At 39.6% G+C, this 18,382-nt stretch overlaps 2 protein-coding genes across 3 annotated transcripts in view; both read right to left on the bottom strand.

Moving 5' to 3' along the window:
• Positions 1 to 18,382, bottom strand: part of MYLK (myosin light chain kinase) — a 280,134-nt gene that overhangs the window by 238,196 nt on the left and 23,556 nt on the right. The gene's annotated exons all lie outside the window — the stretch shown is intronic.
• On the bottom strand, positions 5,933 to 9,860 carry LOC133073481 (leucine-rich repeat protein SHOC-2). The gene has a single exon (XM_061166992.1). It carries the CDS (start codon positions 9,590 to 9,592, stop codon positions 7,844 to 7,846), a length of 1,749 nt encoding a protein of 582 aa, XP_061022975.1. The 5' UTR covers positions 9,593 to 9,860; the 3' UTR covers positions 5,933 to 7,843.

Here is an 18,382-nt window from a genome sequence, read left to right as displayed (position 1 = left end):
AGCACTAAATTATGACAACTGCTTCTTCTGTATCTTATAGATTATAGGTATTAACTGATCTGCTAATATGATTTGTTACATTAACACATTTTCTGATGTTGGATCATTCTTAATTTCATGCATAAACTCTACTTAGAATGTAAATATCTGAAACAGATTTACAAATATTTCATAAGAATTTATGTTCATAAATTGGATTGGTCTGTAATTTTCCTTTCTTGTATTCTTGTCTGGTTCGTGTATTTAGGTCATATTGTCATTGTAAAAGTAAATGAAAGTGAAAGTGAAAGTTGCTCAGTTGTGTCCAACTCTTTGTGACCCAATGGACTATACAGTCCATGAAATTTTAGGCCAGAATACTGGCCTAAATACTTCTCCAGGGGATCTTCCCAACCCAGGATGGAACCCAGGTCTCCCACATTGCAGGCAGATTCTTTACCAGCTGAGTCACCAGGGAAGCTTTTCCTAATTTTCTATTTTTTTAAACAGTTTGTTAATATTAGGATTATCTACTTCTTTGAGGTTGAATAAAGTACATATGTAAATCACCTAAGTATGATATTTTGGGGTGAGGAATTCTTGGTTATTAGTTTAAGTTCTTTAATGATTTTTGCTTTATTGGTATTTTCTGAAGTAATTTTGGCAAAAAAATATTTACCTAGAAAACCATGTCTTCTCCCAATCCAAATTTTGACATAAAATTCTCCAGAGTATAATCTTATGATTTTTATTATATATCTGTAGTTATAGTTCCCTTTCTTCCAAAATATTATTTGTGGCTCTTTTATTGAATTAAAAAACACTTAATTAGGGATTAATCAATTTTATAACTCCTCTAAATTACTTTCTATATCATTTTGTTTGTTTTCTTAGTGTCCTTACTTCTACTTTTCTAAAGGCTTATTTTCTTTCTTGTCTATCTTCTTGAGATAGACATGGATAGGCAATAATAAATGTCTACACAGTATGTATTCTCCCTTTGTTCTTTATTAGCATAATCCTTATTTAGTTTTAGAAAGCAACACGCCAAACAAAAAAACAAACAAATTATATTTTTCAGACTCCATTATAGCTAGGAAATGCCATATGACATACTTCTTACCAATGACATATAAGTGGAAGTTACTGCGTAGGGCTTCCAGTAATACTCTGTAATTAAAGATATTCTTCTTTGAGGAACCCTTTGAATAGTATGAAAAGGCAAAAAGACACGACACTGAAAGATGAACTCCCCAAGTTGGTAGGTGCCCAATATGCTACTGGGGAAGAATGAAGAAATAGCTCCAGAAAGAATGAAGAGGCTGAGCCAAACCAGTCAATCCTAAAGGAAATCAGTCTTGAATATTCATTGGAAGGACTGATGATGAAGCTGAAGCTCCAATACTTTGGCCACCTGATGAGAAGAACTGACTCATTGGAAAATCCCTGATACTGGGAAAGATTGAAGGCAGGAGGAGAAGAGGACAACAGAGGATGAGATGGTTGGATGGCATCATGGACTCAATGGACATGGGTTTGAGCAAACTCTGGGAGTTGATGAAGGACAGGGAAGTCTGGTATGCTGCAGTCCATGGGGTTGCAAAGAGCCAAACACAACTGAGCAACTGAACTGAATTATAAGATAGCAAACTCAGTTGGTACATGCCTCTTTCATAACCTGTCATTTTTCCCCCCATCATGTCTGGAATGTGCATATAAAACTGGAAGTAAAGCAGCCACCTTACAACCGTGAGGCAGCAAGTTTGAGTAAAAGCTAAGTTTAGATAAGTCAAAAGTTAGAAGAGTCAGGGTCAACATGGTGACATGGAACCTCCACATCTGCTTTGAACTATCTACCTCCAAATGAATCAAGTTCCTCCGAAAATTGTGTTCCTCTGAGACAGGAGGGAAGTGGGCAGGGCACAGCTGAAACCATGCATCTCAGATTGGAACTTGAACCCATGGCTTTTTAACAAGGTCATACACCTGGTTTCAGGGTTTACTGAAGCTCAAGTTACTGATGTCTCATTGCAGAAAAACTTCAGTGAGACACAAAGTGATAGGTAAGAAATGGGTTTATTTAAAGAGAAATTCACTCCACAGACAGAGTGTGGGTCATCTCAGAAGGTGAGAACAACTCTGAAATATGGCATGGTTAGTTTTTATGGGCTGGGTAATTTCATAGGCTAAGGAGTGGGAGGATTATTCCAGCTATTTTAGGGAAGGGGAGGGGATTTCCAGGAATTGGGCCAACACACACTTTTTGATCTTTGATGGTTGGCTTCAGAACTGTCATGGCACTGGTGGGTGTGTCACTTAGCTTGCTAATGTGTTACAATGAGTGTATACTGAGGTTCAAGGTCTAGTGGGTGTCTGCCATCTTGGACCTATTTGGTTTGAATCGGTTTATGTCTTGTCCTTGGGCTATGTCATCTTTTAAAGTTTGTGTCCTGACCCCTTTCCTTCTGTTTCAGAACCATTAAGAGAATGACACAACCATTAAGAAGAGAATATGACTTAGGTATACATATATACAGGCTTCCCTGGTAGCTCAGCTGGTAAAGAATCCACCTGCAGTGCAAGAGACTCTGGTTCGATTCCCAGGTAAGGAAGATCCCCTAGAGAAGGGATAGACTACCCACTCCAGTATTCTTGAGCTTCCCCGGTGGCTCAGATGGTTAAGAATTTGCCTGCAACGCAGAAGACCTCAGTTCAATCCCTGGGTTGGGAAGATCACCTGGAGGAAGGCATGGAAACCCACTCTAATATTCTTGCCTGGAGAGTTGCCATGGACAGAGGAGCCTGGTGGGGTCGCAGAGTCAGACACAACTGAGTGACTAAGCACAGCATAGCATACATATATATGGCTGATTCATGTTGATGTATGGTAGAAGCCAATACAACAATGGGTAACAATTATCCTCCAGTTAAAAAAAGAAAAAAGAACAGAATATGACATAAACTGGTTAGAACCTATTAGGCCCAAGATGGTGGAGGATTCAAACTTCAGTAGCCCTTGAGCCTCATTATATGCTCACTACGTACATTAGCATTTGCTTAATACATTAGCTAATACATATATTAGCATTTGCTTAATACATTAGCATTTGCTAAATTATGAATCCACAGGTGGCATAACAGTTCTGAAAGTGAAGTCACTCTGTCATGTCCAACTCTTTTTGACCGCATGGACTGTAGCCCGCCAGGCTCCTCCATCCACAGGATTTTCCAGGCAAGAATACTGGAGTGGATTGCCATTTCCTTCTCCAGGGGATCTTCCTGACCCAGGGATCGAACCCAGGTCTCCCGCACTATAGGCAGTTCTGAAGCTGAACATAAAAGGCCAAAAAGTGGGTAGTAGCCCAATTCCTGGAAATCCCCACTCCTTGCACAAAATAGCTGAAATAACCCACCCACAAGAAAGAAAAGTTTTCTTGATTAAACGGAGAGATCACCTGAGCTGGTCTAAACCAAAAAGACCACCTAGCCAACCCAAAAAGTAATGATATAAATGAAAATGACCATGGTTTAAGTCCCTAAATTTGAGGTGGCTTGTTATGCAACATAAGCTAGCTAATACAAAAATTGATTTCAGGAGTGGGGTACTGCCATAACAAAAGTCTAAAACATGTGGTGTTGGGTTTGGAATAGGTTAGTGACCAGAAACTCAGTAAGGAAACAGATTGCAAAGGCCGAAAAAATGGGGGGAAAAAAATGCTATAGCGAATTTGTAAAATGATGACTCATACTATGTACAGAAAGAACATTTGGTAAACCTGAAGTTGACAGTACCTTGAGAGAGAAAGAAAATGTCAGTTACAGCTAAGTAGACCTCCAGAGAGAATTTGGAAAGTGCCACTTGGGTGCTCTTTACTACATATGATAAAGGATGGCAAGACAGAGGGACGGGTGAAAGAAGGTAATGTTCAGTTTGCAGCCTGAATTTAGATAGAAAACAGAGGGCCCAGGGCCTGCTGCATTGGAAAACAAAACTCTCATCTCTAGTCTCCCTATATCTGAATAGTCTTCAAGTAAAAGATTCTCAAAATGAAAGGAGACCTTAGGACACAGAGAAAAGCAAGGGTATGGCCACTTGTTAAGACCTCTGAAAGATTTAAGAAAGTGCCTAGCATACTTTCTCAGCTAGACAAAAAGGTATGACAGAGCCTGATCCCAAATCACAGTGAATAAATCTAGAGAAAAAATAATTGTGGGTACAGCTTTTGTTGAATAAAGTAGACTATAAACTGTTACACAGAAAGCCCAAAATGTTAAAAATAAATAAATAGAACTATACCAGCAAAAGCACCATCAGCTTGAACTAGAGGGAACTAAAATTGATTAAACTGCAGAGAGGTCTCTAGGCTCTCAACTACCGATGGGCAAGAAGCCAGATGAGAAAGCTACTGAATTGTTACCATGGCCATTTCTCAGGGAAATAAAGGAACGATTTCTCAAGATGGGGAACCAAGGGACTGAAGAATGGAGTCTAGAGCCTTGGAGGACAATGGACTGGGAGGGCACTCCCAGGAAACAGAACTGAGCCCTAATCAAGGGCCTAGGGGAAATTTTAGACCAGTGACCGCTATAGATCTTCTGATCTTCCCCTTCTGAAGCGGAGTGTCTATTCAGTTAACCTGCCTCTGTCTCACCACTGTATGTCAAATGCATATGGAGGTGACTTATCACTTTTAATTCACAGATCTCTGAGTCAAGAGGAGCTTTACCCAAGGAGCCACATCTGAGAATCCTCATTCATCCTGATGTGATAAGATCATGAGATCACAGGCTTCCAGCTTGTTGCTATAAATAGGATGAGACAGAAAACCTGGAATGATGATTAGCAAACTTTACATGTGGGAGAAATGTGAATAATCTGTGACAAAGGAGTAGACTGTGGTAGATTCTAAAAGCAACCACAAATTCTTTTCCTCCTACCAAGCGGTGGAATCTATTGCTCCACCCCTTGAAACTGAACTTAGCTGCATGACTTGTTTTGACTAACAGGACATTAGTATTAGTAAATATGATACAAACAGAAGCTTTAAAAGTGCTTGCACAATGAGGCTTGCTTTCTGGCTACTTTTGGAAGCATGGACTATCATGTGAGCAGCCTCAGAAGGCAATTTGGAAGTTGAGAGGCAATCTGGAAAAGAACTAAGGCATCCCAGCTTGCAGGCAGTAAACTTCCAAACAGGACTGAGGCTATCTTAGATCATCTAGCCATCCACCAGCCCATCACAGATGTGTGTGATAGTCAAGATCAGTTGAATTGACCCAGATTTTTAAAACTGCCCAGTCACCCCAAAGACAGAGCTAAATAAGATAATGTTTAAGTCATTACGTTTTTTAATTTTTTTATTTTTTATTTATTTATTTTTTAAATGTAACATTCTATGACATTCTTTATTTACTGAGCCTCACAGAGAGATCAAACCTAATTTCTTTAAAAGAAAGGACCATTGTTGGACATGGCAATTAGTCCCACTGCAGTTTAGGAAATTATCAGCTCATATGTAGTCATTCAATAATATCCCTTATTATATTTAAACTATTTAAATATTAAATATCCTGACTGCACAAGGATAGTTGGGAAATTAAGAGTCCATTTTAGCTTCATATTAGAAGTAATGAAATCCACAAGCTCTCCAAGGTGGCAGCCATACATGTGACATATTTTATGCACCTTAAAAAAGTTATAAATTCCTCAGCTATAGATGGTTTGTCTGTAACTTCTACATGGGTTGTGCTCACCTTGCATTTCTGTTATAAACTAACATAAATGAATGTAGGGGAACAAAAATATTTCAAAAACTGTATCTATTTTCATTTTTAAGAAACAATACCCATTAAAAAAAAGACAGGTTACTGCCTTTAAAGTTCAAGTTCCATTATCGTAAGATATAAACACACCTTGATATGAGATTTTTAAAAACCACACATACACACAAGCTTCAGGTAGAGCTGTAATAAACAAATTCCTTTTATAAACACAATTTTAACTGAAAAGCCACAGTAGATGGGAAAAAAAAAGAAGAAAGGATATTACCTGGTAAAATCCAGTGACATCTACAATAGTTTTACAGCACATTTAAGCATTCTACGGTTTTATATCTTTACCTGCCTTCCATTTCTTAGTTGCTCCTTAAAAAACTGCCAATTGCGACTATAGGTTCAACTTCAAACTTAGTCCTGGTTTTGAGTGCCAGGAAAAGCAAACCAGCATTCCAAATTTCCATCTCAATGTTATAACCTCACTTCAAAAATGGTTTTATTTAAATTACAATGCCCATCTAAATAGAAAAAAAAAAAAAAAGAAAACCAAGCAGCAACATGTAATTATACATAATATTCATTATATGGGAAGTGTTTTTTAGGATGATATATCTAGAATGCACTTGCTCTGTGAGTCTCTTCAGTAATTAAATTGACTTAGACCAACACTATCAAAAGTAAGGGTACTGTAATAAGGGGCACACATTTACAATACTGCTAGCCTTAAAAGCAGTAAAGCAAAAGAAAATATACCAAATAGCACATGCATATCTCACAGAACTTCCACTTAACTATCAATGACTTTTATGCAATGTGCTCTTTTCTGTAACTGTATTAACAACTACTAAGAAAGGAAAGATGAGATCGAAATCAATGGTACTGAACTGAATTGTTTGAAGCCAGTGCCCCATTTGTGGGGAAAAGTGCATTTAATTCAGCAGCAATATAGCACAGTGTGAAGATATTGTGCTTAGACGCAGATATTCCAGAACTGAAAGATGTACGAGGCAAGTCAAGATATAAAACCATAGTACACTGTTAAATAACCGTGAAACATACATATATTGCAGTGTTCAAAGAAAAACATTCATTTCATTGTACAAGGCTAGGGAGAAATCCTTAAAGTTACCTATCGTAGTTTATGATATAATAAATACATATCTATATAGCATTGTATATACATATATAGAATGTGTTTGTGTGTGTTTATGTGTATCTTTTTCTTTTTTTGCCAAATTATTCTGTTAGTTTCTGTGGATCTGCAACTTTCAGGAATGAAAACTCCTTTGCACTACAAGTTTCTGTTCCCCCAAACTTCAGAAAAGATATTTATACTAGAAAAGGTATCAATACTTTCCCCCAAACCAAAGACTTACTTCAGATATTTTGCTTCACAATTGATCAGAGAAACACAATTAAAGGAATTCAAAAATTTTTGACTGTATCTTTTCACTTTGCCAGTTGTTTCAACAAGCAGATATCTTTTAATATTTAAATCAGCTGATGCAAATTCTTTAGCAGAGGATATAAATGAGATTTTGCTGATCAAAACAGAGCAAATCAAAACCAAAAAAAATAAAATAAAATCCAGTGATTTACTCTGACTGTAAACAATATATAAAATTCAAATCTCAAATTTCAAAATAAGTTAAAAGAAAAATTCTACCTTCAGGGCCTATAATACTATAAAGATCTGACAATTGGTAAGGGGAAAATATATACGAAAAGTTGCAACAAAATTGCTTGCCCAGAATTTTTGCTAAGAAAAAGTATATCTAACTATACTACCTCTGGCCCTTAAATTTAATAATTTTATAATTTGTTGGCAAATGTTTTAAGCAAACTAGCATATCATATTACACAACAGAAAAACATCCATCAAGTTCAGCAAAGAAAACTTATATAAGCTTTTCGTACAGAATTTAAAAAAATCTAAATGGCTATGATTCCTCTATTAGCAGAAACACATAAACGTAGTCTTTATAAATCTGCCAAATATATCAATATCTACATAAATAGATACAGATATAGATATGAAACATTAATGGCAGTCTATTTTTGAACAGTGTGTGGGACCAGCAGATTTGTATCAGACCATGGCACGATATGGACCCTGCATCTTTAGGAACTGAATGATGAAAGAAGGACCCCCAGCAACAATCTGAGGTGGAAGATGGCTGAGTGGACAGTTCTCAATACTCATGATTGAAAGCTTGCTGCAAAGAGCCAGCTCAAAGGGAAGGCTATGCAGGTTGGGGTTGTCATTCAAATACAGTTCTTCTAGATTCTCCAGTGTACCAATTTCCTCAGGAAGATGAGTAAGTAGGTTCTCTCCAAGGCCTAGATGTGTAAGATTGGTAAGGTGACCAATGCCTCTGGGAAGAGTGGTCAGTTGGTTGTTTGTCAAGACTAATTTCTGCAAATCCTTAAGATAAGCAATTTCATTTGGCAAGGATTCCAATTTGTTCTCCTCTAGATCCAATTCTCTTAACTTCCTAAGGTTTCCAAGGCCATGAGGAAGCTTCTTTAAAAGATTGTTTGATAATATTAGAACCTCAAGAGAAACAAGACCAGACACATCCTCAGGGATCTTTGTGAGCTGATTAGTAGCTAAATTCAATTCTACCATACTGGTCCAAGTTCCAAAATCCAAGGGAAGTGATGTCAACTGATTGTCCTTCATATTCAGCTTACTTAATACTTTTGCTCTGGAGAAAATTCCAAATGGGATTTTGTTGATTCGATTGTGTTCCATGTTGAGGGAATAGATAGTGGAAAACTGAGATGGACCACCTACTGGATATAACTGGAAGCAATTTCTAGCTAAGGTCAAACTATTCAGTTTCACAAGACTTGATAAAAGACTCTCTGGTAAAGTAGAAATGTTATTGTTCTCTAAATTTAATTCTTCAAGTGCACTGCATTTTGCCAATGATCTGGGTATTGCTGACAGTCTGTTATATCTCAGACCAAGACGACTTAAACTGGACAGATTTCCAATAGTATCTGGGAGGTCTAACAATTCATTGTGCTGCAAGTCAAGGTTGGTTATCTGAGTGCAGTTTCCAATCTCCTTTGGAAGGTGTTCAAGTTGATTGTGAGCTACATCCAGCGTAATGAGGTTACATAATTCACCAATTTCAGCAGGTAGTTGTTTGATTTTGTTCTCTCGAATGCTAAGCATGCTGAGTTTTGACAGGTTTTTGATGTCTTTTTCCACAGTAGTTATACGATTGAAGCGAAGGTAAAGAGTGGTGAGAGAATCTAGCCTATACACCACTGAAGGAATTTCTCTCAGTTTATTATGCCGTAAATCAAGCATCCGCAGCTTCTTCAAGTTATCAAGAGAGTCAGGCAAACTGGTAAGTGAATTTTCACTTAGAGCCAGTGTCATGAGATTTACTAGACAACCCACTTCCGCTGGGAGGGACTGTAATTTGTTGCTATATAAATAAAGTTCTGTTAATTGAGTCAACTCCTTGATTGATGAAGGCAATATGTGTATAGACCTCTTGGATAAGTCCAAACGCATTGAGTTCTCTTCCCGGCATTTGTTGAGCTCTTTAATCACCTCTGCATTGCTAGATTTTTTTCTAGTCCCAGGTGCTGGATTTGGCCGTTTGATCGTATTATCAACCGAAAAAGCCACCCCTGGCTGGGCAGCACTGGAGTCCTTCTTTCCATCTTTGGCATCTTTCCCTTTGGTCTTAGGTTCTTTTTCTTTGCTCTCTTTCCCAAAACCTCCAGAGGCTTTTGCCTCCTTTTCTCTTTCCTTGGCTGATGGTGCTTTGGGATCTTTCTCTTTAGAGTCTTTTTCTTTTCCTAAACTACTACTCATGGTGACTCAAGCTAGGGCAAAAACTACATGAACTCCTTTTATTTACCAACAAAAGAAATTCAAAGATGAAGAGACAAAGATCCTACACAGTCAAAAAAGGCGTTGGCTTGAAGAAGTAATCTCCATCTGCTACATGCTGGATCTAAAACCACTATGCCCATTTCTGGTAACTCATTCCAACTGGTAAAATGGTGCTGGTCAATCAATGATTCATTAGAATTCCGTCAGGAGCCCGGACTTCGCCATCCTCCTCGCTCGCCCTCCTTCCTCCTCCGTTATTACGTTTTTTAGTGGTTTGTTTTGCATCAAATTTCAACTGATGCAATGATAATTTTTCTTACAAAGTCTATAATTATCATCTTCCTGACTGTGAATATGGATTTAACATCCCCCACCCAATAGCCTGCCCCATATTGCTATTGTTGCTTAATTTTCATTGTAATCATATTTTTAAACCACACACAGGACTTTTTTTAATATACATTAATATCTAAATCAAATATTAAATATTTGATCAAATTGCCAACATCCATTGGCTCAAACTGCCAACATCCGTTGGATCACAGAAAAAACTAGAGAACTCCAGAAAAATATCTGCTTCATTGACTATGCTAAAGCCTTTGTCTCTGAGGATCACAACAAACTGCAGAAAATTCTTCAAGAGATAGGAATACCAAGCCATTTTACCTGCCTCCTGGGAAACCTGTATGCAGGTCAGGAAGCAACAGTTAGAACCGGACATGGAACAACGTTCTGGTTCAAAATTGAGAAAGGAGTACATCAAGGTTGTTTATGGTTACCTTGCTTATTTAACTTACACTCAGAGTACATCATGCAAAATGCCGGACTGGATGAAGCACAAGCTGGAATCAAGATTGCTGGGAGAAATATCAATAACCTCAGACACGGAGATGACACCACGCTTATGACAGAAAGCCAATTAAAGAGCCTCTTGAAGAAAGTGAAAGAAGAGAGTAAAAAAGCTAGCTTGAAACTCAACATTCAAAATATGAAGATCATGACATCCAGTCCCATCACTTCATGGCAAATAGATGGGGAAACAATGGAAACAGTGACAGACTTTTCTTGGACTCCAAAATCACTGCAGATAGTGAGTGTAGCCATGAAATTAAAAGATGCTTGCTCCTTGGAAGAAAAGCAATGACAACCCTAGACCCCGTACTAAAAAGCAGAGAGATTATTTTGCCAACAAATGTCCATATAGTCAAAGCTATAATTTTTCCCGTAGTCATGTACAGATGTGAGAGATGGACAAAAAAGAAGGCTTAGAGCTGAAGAATTCATGTCTTCAAACTGAGGTGCCAGAGAAGATTCTTGAGAGCCCTTTGGATTGCAAGGAGATCAAACCAGTCAATCCTAAAGGAAATAAACCCTGAATATTCATTGGAAGAACTGATGCTGAAGCTTCAATACTCTCGCCACCTGACATTAGAAAAGACCTTGATGCTGGGAAAGATTGAAGGCAGGAGGAGGAGACAACAGAGGATGAGATGGTTGGATGGCATCACTGACTTGATGGACATGAGTCTGAGCAAACTCTGGGAGATGGTGAAGGACAGGGAAGCCTGGTGTGCTGCAGTTCATGGGTTCACAAAGAGTTGGACACAACTGAGCAACTGAAGAACACTATATAAATGAATACAAATATTTAATAAATTTCTGTGTTCACTGTTGTTTCTTGTGCATCTTTTCTCATTGTTTGATTCTGTAGACTTTTTTCTTCTAAAATATCTTTTAATGGTTCTTTTAGTGAGAGACTTGAGTTTACACTTTTGGTCTTTATTTTTCTCTCACTGTTGTAGCATAGTTTACCTACATATAGTATTTTAGGTCCAACACTCATAAGTTCTGTTTTCTTCTCCTGCTGCTGCCAAAAGAGCTGTCATTTACTTGTATCTGACATATTTTTAACTCTGATTTTTAGTTGGTTGTTATGGACTGAATGTTTGTGTCCCCTGAAAATGGTGAAGCTTCAACTCCCAATGTGACTATGTTTGGACACTGGATCTTTATGGAGGTAATTTGGGTTAAATGAAGTTATAAGAGTGAGGCCCCGGTCAGATAGCATTAGTGTCCATAGAAGAAGAGGCATGACAGAGCTCACATTCTCTCTCTCCCTGCCACAGGAGGACGCAGTGAGAAGGCAGCTGTGTACAACTCAGGAAGACAGCTCTCACCAACAACCACTGGGTTGGCCAGAAAGTTTGTTTGGTCTTTTTCAGAAGATGGCTCTAGCAGCATTTAGTTGTCTTTAACTTTATCCAAAACAATTTTGTTAGATTGTATTCTGAGAGCTGTCATATTGCATGCCTTTTTAAAAAAACTTTTCAAAACTGGTGAATTTTTGTATAGCCATTTTAATATTAAAGATAGAAGAATCAAAAGAAACATTTTCAGCATATTATGCTTTATCATTTCAAGAAAGGTGAAAACACAACTGAAACACAAGAAAAGATTTGGGCAGTGTATGGAGAAGTGCTATGACTGATCGAATGTGTCAAAAGTGGTTTGCAGAGTTTTGTGCTGGAGATTTCTCACTGGATGATACTCAGTAAATCAGTTTGATCTTGGACTTCCTAGCCTCCACACCTATGAGAAATAAACATCTGTTGTTTAAACCACGCAGTCTATATTATGTTTTTATGGCAGCCCAAGCAGATTCATACATTGGTCTGCCTCCTATCTTTGATATTATGCAGTTTCACTACAATATGTGTAATTGTGGGTCAATTTTTATTTAACTGCCATACTACTACGAGATACTTTTGATCCAAGAATTCATAGTTACTCAACTGAGGAAAATTACTAGCCATTTATTTAAATATCACTTCTCTTTCATTCCCTGTGCTCTCTCTGTAACTTTTATCAAAGAAAGCTGAAGTCTGTCAATTTATCTTTCATATCTCTAAACTTACAGGCTAAGTTTCTGTGTACTGTTCTCCAATCTGTTAACTCATACTTCAGTGGTATCTAGGAATCAGTGTAACCTATCTATTGTGTCTTTATTTGAATAACTACATTTTTCATTTCACATTTTTTATAAACACCTGGGGCTTCCCTTGTGGCTCAGCTGGTAAAGAATCTGCCTGTAACGCGGGAGACCTGGGTTCAATCCCTGGGTTGGGAAGATCCCTTGGAGAAGGGAAAGGCTACCCATTCCAGTATTCTGGCCTGGAGAATTCCATGGACTATACAGTCCATGGGGTCACAAAGAGTTGAACACGACTGGGCAACTTTCACTTCACTTCACTATATACACCTGATGTTATTTGTTTTTTTTTGTAATTACTTATTTTTTAAAATAATTTTATTTATTTACTATTGGCTTCACTGGGTCTTCATTGCTTTGTGTAGCCTTTCTTTTTGCGTGGTGAGTGGGGGCTACTCTTCACTGCAGTGCCCGGGTTTCTCACTGAAGTGGCTTCTCATGGCAGAGCACAGGCTCTAGGCACATGGGCTTCAGTGGTTGCAGCATGCAGGCTTGGTAGTTGGGGCTCACAGGCTCTAGAGCATGAGCTCAGTAGTTGTGGTGCATGGGCTCCGCTGCTCCATGGTATGTCGAAACTTCTTGGACCAGGTATTGAACCTGTGTCCCTGGCATTAGCAGGGAATTCTTATCCTGTGACTCCTGCAAAGTCCTCATAATTGTTAATGAAAGTTATGCTTTCTTTTTTTTTAAGGACAGGATACATCCTCACCTACTTATTATAAGGTTTCCTTTTTAGTCTATTCTGTAAAATTAATTTCATTTGGGATAATTTCTTATTCTTACAATGAATTCTATTACTTGTGTTTCTTGATTTGCAGTTTTGGAACTGCAAGTTCCTTTTGAGTCTGTTCTTCTCACTTTTGTTATTTTGTTCCTCTCTTTGACCCCATTTCTTCTTGACCCTCCAGGCCCCCAGTGCAGAAGCAGGTGGGTGTTACGGCCCCACAGGGACATGGCAGCAGCAGTCACAGGACCAGCAGGCAGCTGGGCTCAGTTCCGGTAGCGAGGCTGTGTGCTTGTCCTTGCTTTCCTCAGTCCACGACTCCTGTCTACGTCTCAGTCAGCACGCTGACAGCCTCCCTTCCTTCTCACACACCCAGGCTTCCTTCATGACCAGTGAGCTTTTAAAGAAGGCCCTGACTTCAAGCCTTGTGGCTTCCCTGATGGCTCAGATGGTAAAGAATCTGCTTGCAATGCAGGAGACCGGGCTCAATTCCTCTGTTGGGAAGATTCCCCGGAGAAGGGAATGGCAACCCTGGAGAATCCTGTGGACAGAGGAGCCTAGCAGGCTACAGTCCATGGGGTTGCAAAGAGTCGGACATGACTGACAGACTAACACTTCAAGCCTTACTCTGGTTTCTCAATGTCTGCAGAGTACTTTTTGTCCCTTTATTTCGTAGGAGCCATACTCTTCATAGCCACTGCCTCCATCCAACCCACAGCACAAGAAGCTTCAGCCCCTGGTCACCTTTTTGCAAGTCTCTTCTTTTGTGATCCACAGAGATGGTTACTTCACATCTGAGGCTGGTGATGTCCATTTTTTGTTTTCTCTATCCTTTTGTTCCTCAGAGACATGAATTCAGAGAAGTAGTTTCAAAAATGGAAACAAAATGTAAATTAGCAACTTGGTCCTCCTTCCCAAAGTTGCAAGTACCCCCAAAATGAACCTTAAAAAAAGGACAAGGGGGTCATATGTGAATGCCTGTCATTTCTCTCTGGAGTCAGAGAAGGATCTTCATTTACTAAAGCTTCTTTATCCAAAAGGACAGTGTCGTGAGGAAGGCAAAGAGACCCACTGCTCTTAGCCTCCATCTACCCTGGATATTTGGGAACTTCTTTTAGATCTAAGCTATTTATTGATCAAACACACCAGAACAGGACTTTGGAAAGAACATGAAAGACTCATGGAATCTTTCCCACTCATTCAAGTATAAAAATTTCAGGTAAAAAGAATGGGGTGGAAAGAGAATAGAGTAAATATTTTGATATGGCATATCTCAAAACTTTTTGGAACAGAACTTGCTACACTGGGGCATGGACACCTGAGTCTCCAGTGTCTGTGACACTGTCCTAAAATAGTTACTGGGTAAATAAAGGGATATAACTTAGTCTGGAATCAATAAGAGGAGAACCCACAACACAAGTAGCTTTCCTTCCCATGGAAAGGGACTTCTTTTTTACCTATGAGCGTATAGGGAGAAATTTCACGTTCTGTTGAAACAACACAATCTGGCACCCTCCTGTAGCATACCACTACAACTCTCTCATCTGTTTATCCACTGGGAACTTCCCAGAATTGGTCTCCTTGGGGGCCCAGGTGGGAATGAGATGAGGCACATCAATTTCAGGACTAACTTCCAGGGCCTTACTTCGTGTACTTGGTTACGTTTTTTGCCAAGTCTACCCTAACACAGCCAGTTTTCCATTTAGCTGCACTACCCACTCAAATATTTATTGAGCATTTACTGATAATAACAGCTCCTATTTAATACAGACCATTTGCATGCATGACAGTGCATTTTACATACCCATTTAACCTTCACAACAGCTAATGATTCAAAGTAGGCACCGTTATGTTCATTTTTCAATAGAGAAAGCAGGCTTAGAAAAGTTCTGTGGTTTCTCAGTCACCCAGGCTAGAGCCTGACTTTGGATATGACTCCAAAACCCATAATGTTTTTGTTATTACAATCTGAAGACACCTGTTCTTTCCTATAGAGAAACTGTGCGTTACAGGTTATGGCCCTAGTTTTTAATACTGAGGCAAGGCCTGCCTAAAACAGCTTACCCTAGGGCCGTCACCTGGCTTTATATATTCATTTCCCCCTCCACCTCAATTCTGCCATTTGTGCTTCTGGGGTCTATGCCCCCAAAACCCTCAACTACAGGCAGAATCAGAGGCAACAAGAACTTTTGGGTCACTACTAGCACTCAATTCTGGGCCCTTCTCAGTCAGGGCCCTGAAGCTTGGTGGATTTCCTGCTGCTGGAGCTCTGAGGATTTTTCTCCTTCTTGAGCTTATTTTTACCACTTGCAATGGTGCCCAGATCCTGCGGTAAGGGCCTTGGCTCTGAAGATGGTATATAATAGGCAGAAAAATGTAGTGGGACTTGGAGGAACTGAGAGGTCTCCAGAGAGTGCAAGGCCTCAAAGCACTAAGGAAAGGAAAAGTGGGGCTGGTTCCCCAGAAATGCACATGGACTCTAACCTCCCACCCACTCCTCTGTCCTGTGTATTAATTCCCTGGACAGCCTAAGAGAGCCACGGGCCTCAACTTACCAAAACATCTCTCCCTCCTTCATCCTGAGAACAAACGTGCTAAGTGCTTTGTGTGCATTACTTCATTTAATCCACACGACATCCAAAAAGGTGTAGGTGCTATTGTCTCCACATTACAAATGAGAAAATCAAGGGACAGAGAAGTCTTATAATTTACACAAAACCACACAGCTAGTAAATGTCAGTTAGGATTCAAAACCAAGCAGTTTGATGTAGAGGCTATACACTAAACTACTATAGAAATAGCCTCATAGTAAGAACCAGAAAAGATGGATGTAAACTATGTATGTCTCTATAATTAATAATAGTTATACAGATTTGGGAGGATTGGGTAATACTAGGTCAACACTGCATTTTTTAAAATATTTATTTATTTAGCTACATTGGGTCTTCATTGTGGCATGCAGGTTCCTTAGTTGTGGCATGAGAACTCTTAGTTGAGGCATGTGTGATCTAGTTCCCTGATACGGGATCAAACCCAGGCCCCCTGCACTGGGAGTGAGGAGTCTTAGCCACTGGACCACGAGAGAAGTCCCAACACCATATTTTGATGGGTGAAAAGGCTAGTTCTGTGACCTTTCCACACACAATTCTGAAGGATGCATGTTCATTTGGAGGGGACAGAAGGGCTCTTGGCCCACAGCACATCTGACCCATAGTAGTCACTCAATAAACGCTAGCTGTAGTAGAGCTCTTTTAAATAACCTACACCTACCAGAAGCACTCTTTTGACAATTCTCCATTCACTCTGTACAAGATATTTACTGATTGATGCCACCACACTGAATCCCAAGGACTACTAGGTTATTCTCTAGTCTATCTGCACTTTCTGCTCCTTCCAGGTAAGGTGTTTGTAAGAGTCACCTGGCTTGTCCCCAAAACCAGTTTTGCCAATTGTATTTATTATTTAAATTATCACATATAATTCATCCTGATTCAAGCATGCCCAATACTAGCCAATTCCAGAAATCTAACCCATGTTCAAAAGATGAAGCTGTGTCATAATAAAGGGCTTCCCTAGTAGCTCAGTTGGTAAAGAATCTGCCTGCAATGCTGGAGACCCGGGTTCAATCCCTGGGTCAGGAAGATCCTCTGGAGAAGGAAATGGCAACTTACTCCAGTACTCTTGCCTGGACAGAGGACCTGGTGGGCTACAGTCCATGGGATCACAAAGAGTCGGACATGACTGTGTGACTTTCACTTTCACTTTCATAATACAAGATGTTAAAAAGACTGTCCAAATACCACTATCGTATAAAGAGCTTCTACAACTCAAGAAGAAAAAGACAAATAACTTAATAGAAAAATGAGCCAAGGACAAGAACAGACAATTTACAAATAGCCAAAAAACACAGCAATGAACCCAATCTTACTTGCTGCTGCTGCTAAGTCGCTTCAGTCATGTCCAACTCTGTCCAACCCTATAGACGGCAGTCCATCAGGCTCCCCCGTCCCTGGGATTCTCCAGGCAAGAAAACTGGAGGGTGTTGCCATTTCCTTCTCCAATGTGTGAAAGTGAAAAGTGAAAGTGAAGTTGCTCAGTTGTGTCCGACTTAGTGACCCCATGGACTGCAGCCTACCAGGCTCCTCTGTCCATGGGATTTTCCAGGCAAGAGTACTATAGTGGGTTACCATTGCCTTCTCCGAATCTTACTTGAGGTTAAGCAAAAATTAACAGTGAGATAACATTTATTATCCATTAGTTGACCGAAGTTTAAATGATGGATGTCATCTGGTTTTCGCAAGATGTGGGCAACAAAATTGCTACCAGTAACTTCTTGCAGGTAGTAGAAACAATAAATTCATATACATAAATACATTTTTAAGTAATGGGATTTTCAGTGTTTTCAGATGCAGCTAAATAAAAGGCAGAACTCTCCCTCAGAAGGAAGAAGAACTGTTCTAAACCTATTAATCACTATTCTAAAACTGAAGTTCCAAAAACATTTAGAGCCATGTAATACCACCAAAAGAAGAGGTGATAACACACACTCTCTGAAGAGGACTACTGTGATTTAGACGATGACTTCCAGTGTGCTGGCTCAGACACCCTTCTCCCAACTCTGCACTCCCCTCTTGGCAGTTATGGCAGCACCCATCCTGGTAGGCCGAGCTTGGGGTTCCTGATCCAAGGCTTGGTGGACGCCATGAGGTTCAGAGCAGCACCCCTCTCTCTCTTTCCCACACACAAGTGTACAAGGCTCAGACTCCACCAGGGTGAACCATTTGCCTCTCACATTCTGTGATCAGAGCATTGCTATGTCTCCGGCCTCTCATGCTTGAAACAGGCTTGCTGGTATTTGAGCCCTCAGGACACCCAGTGCCTGCAATAAAATAAAGACCCAGCTTCTCTCCGAGACCCACTGAGCCAAGGACATAGCGTTCTATCTATACAATGAAATGCAGATTTCCCAATAAAAGGCAAAATTCTTGACTTTGGGAGGTTGAATAGGATGAAAAAGAATTCCAGCTGGTTAAAGTTATGGCACTGAAAAAAGTCT

Source organism: Dama dama, chromosome 19, assembly GCF_033118175.1.
Source record: "Dama dama isolate Ldn47 chromosome 19, ASM3311817v1, whole genome shotgun sequence".
Lineage (NCBI taxonomy): Eukaryota > Metazoa > Chordata > Mammalia > Artiodactyla > Cervidae > Dama > Dama dama.
This window is presented reverse-complemented; position numbering and strand designations above follow the sequence as displayed.

Coding starts and splice junctions, on each gene's coding strand:
- LOC133073481 (XM_061166992.1), bottom strand. CDS start 9,592: ATGAGTAGTAGTTTAGGAAAAGAAAAAGACTCTAAAGAGAAAGATCCC.